Source organism: Octodon degus, unplaced genomic scaffold (genome assembly GCF_000260255.1).
Source record: "Octodon degus isolate 3935 unplaced genomic scaffold, OctDeg1.0 scaffold00119, whole genome shotgun sequence".
Classification (NCBI taxonomy): domain Eukaryota; kingdom Metazoa; phylum Chordata; class Mammalia; order Rodentia; family Octodontidae; genus Octodon; species Octodon degus.
In genome coordinates, this window is record NW_004524695.1 from 8,009,722 (window position 1) to 8,015,234 (window position 5,513).

A 5,513-nucleotide genomic window follows, 5' to 3' on the forward strand; every position below is an offset into this window, starting at 1 on the left:
ACATGTAAAAGTTACACATCACAAGAGATTGACAGTAGCTTAGCGGTAACTGACGTAGCTATAGTGAAAATCATTTTCATAAAAAAATAATCTAGATGCGGTCATCAGAATTTTTGGTCTACTTAATGTTTGAAGATCGACTTTCATCCCTGCTTGAAGGGTTCGCCATTATGCCTTCTTTTCTCCCACTGTTGCCTATTAATTAATATTCTTTGGAGGAAGGAAAGCAGAAAATGTTCATTTCCAAGAGTTTGTCCTTTGGTAGCAAGCAGAGAACATTTTTCATTTGTATGATTTAAATAATCTGTACAGATATGAAACTTTGTGACATTATGCTTTAGTGTAAACTGGAAGAGTGACAATTTTTTTCACTCTGATAAAACAGCAGATTTTGTAAACTCCTTAAGGATCCAAGCATTTGCCCCTTCTGTTTGCAAAGTCATTCAGAATCCATTTTGACCTCAGTTAAAAAACAAAACAAAAAACCCCAAACACTATATATTACACTATAAAACCCTGTACTTAAAAACTGATGATAAGGTATATTTTCAACAATTACACACTTCAAATACAGAGATTCCAATCTAGGTTAAAGAAAACACATTTGCGTGGACTCAAACAAGTTTATTTGTGATTAAACATCTCATGCTTTCAGGCAAGACCACTACCTACCACTGTTATTTCTAAGTTTAGGCTGGGCAAAACAAAAGCAAATTAAAAGCAAGGTCAAACAGAAAAGACATTCACGATATCAACAGCTCTGCAATTGAGCTGAAAAATCATTTTCCAAAAGAAATATTCCCAGAGATTAAAAAAAACACACACATAATATTTACAAAAAATATTTAATTAAAAATATCTTATAATTACAGTAGTCTATTAAAGCATATACTTTCTCACACTTATAGAACATCTCTCTATATATACATGGTATGAAACGTCACTCAGTTATCTATACAATATGTAACATTCTTGCAGAGAAAAGTTCCCCACCCCGTTATAATCATCTATTTTAAACAATAGATGTAAAAAAAATTATCTACAATGCTCTGGGGTATATTAGTAAAGCTTCAAAACAAAAATTGCGCTCCTCAGTCACAAAGTAGCCTTCTAAAGTCAGATTTACTCTTGATCTTCTATTTATCAGTCCTGTCACACTCAAGCTTGAAAGTTTAACTGCACCTCCAGAAAACACAGAAATGTACAATTCACAGCGGTTATAAATGAAGAGACAAAAGAGAATACGGACGTAGAAAGTATAAGAACATAAAAAAAAAAAAAAAAAAGAAAGAGAGTTGTTTTTTGTTTGTTTGTTTTTCCTCTCCCTCTCTCTTGGAATGATGAGTGAAAAGGTTTCTAGATTTTCTGATTTTTTTTCCTTTCCTCCGGTGGCTTTCCTCTACCGTCTGCTCTTCCCCCTCCCTCTCTAGAGCTCCTGGCTCGGGCTCAGGCGGCCGCACACCTGTGGAAGGGGAATGAATAGAGGGGGTGTGTGAACCTTCTCGCTGCAGACTAACTGGCGCCACCGATCAAACTCAAGACATGCTTGATCAACAACCCAAAACAAACCACCGGGTCAGACAACACCCGCAGCCCGCGCCCGCGCCAGGCACCCGGGAGGCCGAGGTGGCCGGGGAAGCAAGGCGAAGGGGCCCACTGTGCGTTCCCTTTGTGGGTGTCAGACTGTGCGAGGACAGAGCCGGGCAGCTCCCCGGGCCACCAGGCGCCATCCTACAGGGGCGCAAGGAGACAGGGCGCGACCCCCGCCCACCCAGTGAGGCACGGGCGAACGCTGCCCCTTCTCCCCCTAGTGCAGCGGAGTTCGAAAGCGAAGCCCGGGTTCACTCGCTCGCCGGGTGGCAGCGTGAAAGAAGGTGTCCACGAACTCGGGAGTTTACACTCAGAAATGCTGGGGGCAAAGAACGCGGCGGCGCTTGGCACCGGAAGCCCCCGGGGAGGGGCGCCTGGCGACCGCGAAACGCGCGCTCACCTGGACCGTGCGGCTCAGCGGCACAGAATGCTGTCGCCCTGCTTGTTCACCGCACCGGCCTGTAACAGCAACCAACGCGGGGGAGAGGTTAGCAAGCTCGGGAACCCGGAGGGAGCGCTGACGCCCCACCTCGTCAGCAGCCGGGGGCACGGCGGGGGGTACCCTCCGACAGCCAGGAGGCTGGGGGCGCACGGCCCGGGTCCCGCCCCACGCGCCCTCCACACCCCCGCGTGCCCACCGCCGGGAGGAGGGAAGGAGGGGCTGTCACTCTGGCCCGAGAGGAGGAAGGGAGCCCTCGGCCCGCCTCAGCCGCGCGGGACCTCTCACCGGGTCGGTGTTGAGCGCTGTGAGCGGGGTCCGCGGTGGCGCGGCCGGACAGGTCCCCGCCGGGAGGTGCGGAGGCGCGGGCGGAGGCGGCTGTCTGAGCAGAGCCGGGTGCGTCTCCAGCGCGAGCTGCAGGTCCAGGATGTAGTCGATAACGTGCTGCAGGATCTCCACTTTGCTGACTTTTTTGTTGGGCGGGATGGTGGGCACCAGCCTCCGCAGGCGGCTGTAGCAGTCGTTCATATCGCACTGCAGGCACAGCGCCGGCTCGTCGGCCGCCGCCTCGGCCGCCTTGCAGCGCGCTGCCGCGGCCGCCGCGGAGCCGCCCAGGTTGTGGCCGTGCTCGGCCAGGCAGCGCAGCGCCAGCTCCCCGCCGCCGCAGCCCGACGGCGCCTTGCGGCCCGAGGGGCGCACCGGGCTCACTGCCTTCATCGCGCGCGCTCTGCGCCCTGCGCGAGCGGATCCGCCGCGGCGAGCGAAGCGGGCAGGCACGCTCCGGCTCCTACCCGCGGCCGGCTGCACTCCCCCTGCCCGCGCGCTTGGGGTACCGCGGCGTTCCCGGCGACCGCGAGCTGCTCGCCCACTGACAGGAGGGTCGCCCGGGTTCTGCGGGAGGTCTCTGCTCAGTGGCCCACACCTGGCCCCAACCAAAAGGCAAAAATCAAAACCACCAGGGGTGGGAAAAGTGGCCCACCCAGGTCCCCGAGTCACTCCTTCAGGAGCGCAGACTCCGCGGGATCGCTGTAGCGCGCCCCTCTAGCCCGAGACCCGCCCGCTCCGTACCAGGTCCCCACCGCGCCTCCTCCACTCCGCGCTCGGCCGGCCGCGCAGCTATATTTATAGAGCCGCGCGCGGGGGCGGGGCCAGCGCGCGGGCCGGCTCTCCGCGCCTGCGGAGCCCTACAGCGGAGCGGGGCTGGGCGCGCGGGCGTGCGCGGAGGGAGGTGGCGAGGGCGGGGGCTCCGGGCGGTGCTGGGAGGCGGGAGCAGGGCCACCCGAGTGCAAGGATGGGCGGGGGTCGGGAGTGGCCAGCCAATCAGGAGGGCAGTGTTACCTCGGGGAACGCCGCTCAGACCAATGGGAAGGGCACCCCATTCCGTCAACGGCAGGGGTCGGAGCTCTGAGAAAGGAGAGCTGGGTGGGAGCCGGGCCAGGCTAGTGTGTGCCCTGGGGAAGGGAGAAGCGAGAAGTTCCTGCGGAGAACTGCGGGAATGCGCGCCGCGATTCTCTCCTCCGGCCTAGCTGCCGGGGGGCGCTGGGCCCTCCTCGCCGCTGCTGCCCCGCGCCTCTATCCCGACGCCCAGGACCCCGACTCGCTCCATGCCCGGATCTGCGCCTTAAAAATGACTGGCTGTTCCAGGAGGCGCGTTCCTTCTCCCATTTCCCCCTCGGCTTTATTATTAGCCTTTTCACAATTGCGGAAACCATAAGGATGGGATGGCATATGTAGTCTTTCCTCTTTCTTTCTTTCTTTCTTTCTTTCTTTCTTTCTTTCTTTCTTTCTTTCTTTCTTTCTTTCTCTTTCTTTCTTTCTTTCTTTCTTTCTTTCTCTCTCTCTTTCTCCTTCTTCTTCTTCTTCTTCTTCTTCTTCTTCTTCTTCTTCTTCTTCTTCTTCTTCTTCTTCTTCTTCTCGAAAGCTTAGAAAAAAAGAATGTAGAATCGAATGCAGTATTTTTTTTTTCTTTATGGTGAAGGGACATGTAAATAAACCAAAACCGTGGCAGGTTTTCCTTTTACGCATCTAGATGCAAAATTGGGCTGAAGAAATGGAATTGTACATAAATGACAGCAAGCAAAGATTTAAAAATGCATGGACACGGAGTATTTAAAATTCCACCATGACACATAATATTCATCTGTTCCATGTAAAATTCATACCTGTAACTTAATTTAAGACATTCAGGCACAGCTTCACGTCTTAGTCAGTGCACCCCGCTTTAAGTGAGGTGGTATTTAAATGAGAATCCCGTCTCCCGCTCCTGCAACAAAGCGTCTCTTAGATTTCTAACTGAAGAGCCGTCCTTCGGGGTTCATATAAAACTGCACAAGGAACTCTGGTGGGTCGTTTTGTGTACCCGTCAAGAAATAAGCGGGCCCTTTTAGATGAGAAATGAGCTTAAGAGCTCTCAGGCAACAGGGAAATGAAATTTCAGCGCTTATCCTGCTCGACCCTCCCACCTTTAGGCACCCTCGAAGAAGAATTCACGGCAGAATTCTCTTCTTTCAGTATATCACGTGGATTAGTGCTTTCGTTTCCATTGATAATTGAGCGAAAGAGACGTGGACCTCACTGCCTCAAGGGTTCCCTCTGTAGGGACTGCCTTTTCTCCTGCTCTGCCACAACTGAAATGCATGCGCCAGGCAGGCATCCTGTGTAGCCGAGTGGGTCGGATGATTGCACTAGTATCCCCTGAGCACATTCCTTTTTCCTGAGGAGACGAGGAGCAACATACCGCTGGTTTCACAGGCAGACGCAATAATATTCCTTCCCTTTAATCCTCACAGGTCACTGCCTTAATAATTATTTAGAAACAATTATTTAGAAAATACCAGTCCATTTTCTTGTTGCATACATGGTGTCCAGGCAAACTTATCAAGAAAATCAGAATTATAAAACCCCAAAGGTGGCTCTTCTTTTAAAGACAGGCTTAATTTTATGCATTTTGAGAGTAATATAAATGTACACAGGGAGAATAGTGTGAGTTTGGGTGGAAAGTTTGAGGTTCAAATCCCAGTGGGTTATCTTAGAGACAGTTTTGTCCCCAGAGATGATAATGATAAATGGATTTATGTACAGATGTTTAGTGCTATTGATTTTCTCTCATGTAAAGTCTAAAAACTGTTTCCAAAGGAGAAACTCAATGTTTTCCTCTTTTGTGAGATTTAACTATGTTAATATAACCAGGACAGATTCACGTTTCAAAATCTTATACGTCCTAACTTGCCTTGAAGGAAAATTTAATTTTTAAATACGTGACACAAATGTGCAACCATATCCATCCTTCTGGATTTTGTCAAAGCTTCCAAGAGCCACACCCTGGTGTGGGAAATGCCAAATGCCAAAGTTGTGTGGTGGGGGTGTGGTGGGGGTGTTCTCTCAGAGTGATTGGCTTAAAATTAGAAAGGTCAAGATACTATGGGGAGAGGGGGTCCAAAGGAATGCACCTCAGCCACCTGGTCATGGGCACCGAGGAAAAACT

The 5,513-nt window shown here is 51.0% G+C and overlaps 1 protein-coding gene across 1 annotated transcript; it reads right to left on the reverse strand.

Annotated features, from left to right (window-relative positions):
• Window positions 1–1,369: 1,369 nt before the first annotated feature.
• On the reverse strand, window positions 1,370–3,113 carry Id4 (inhibitor of DNA binding 4, HLH protein). The gene is made up of 3 exons (XM_004640154.2): window positions 2,318–3,113; window positions 1,991–2,049; window positions 1,370–1,462 (listed from the first exon to the last, which is right to left on the reverse strand). The coding sequence occupies exons 1-2, from the start codon at window positions 2,744–2,746 to the stop codon at window positions 2,005–2,007; spliced, it is 474 nt and encodes a 157-aa protein (XP_004640211.1). The 5' UTR covers window positions 2,747–3,113; the 3' UTR covers window positions 1,370–1,462; window positions 1,991–2,004.
• Between the last annotated feature and the right edge of the window lie 2,400 nt (window positions 3,114–5,513).

Excerpts from the sequence above, each read along its gene's own strand:
- Id4 (XM_004640154.2), bottom strand. The coding sequence starts at position 2,746 with ATGAAGGCAGTGAGCCCGGTGCGCCCCTCGGGCCGCAAGGCGCCGTCG. Across the intron at positions 2,050-2,317 it reads CAGCGCTCAACACCGACCCG|GCCGGTGCGGTGAACAAGCA; the intron begins GTGAGAGGTCCC and ends TTGCTGTTACAG.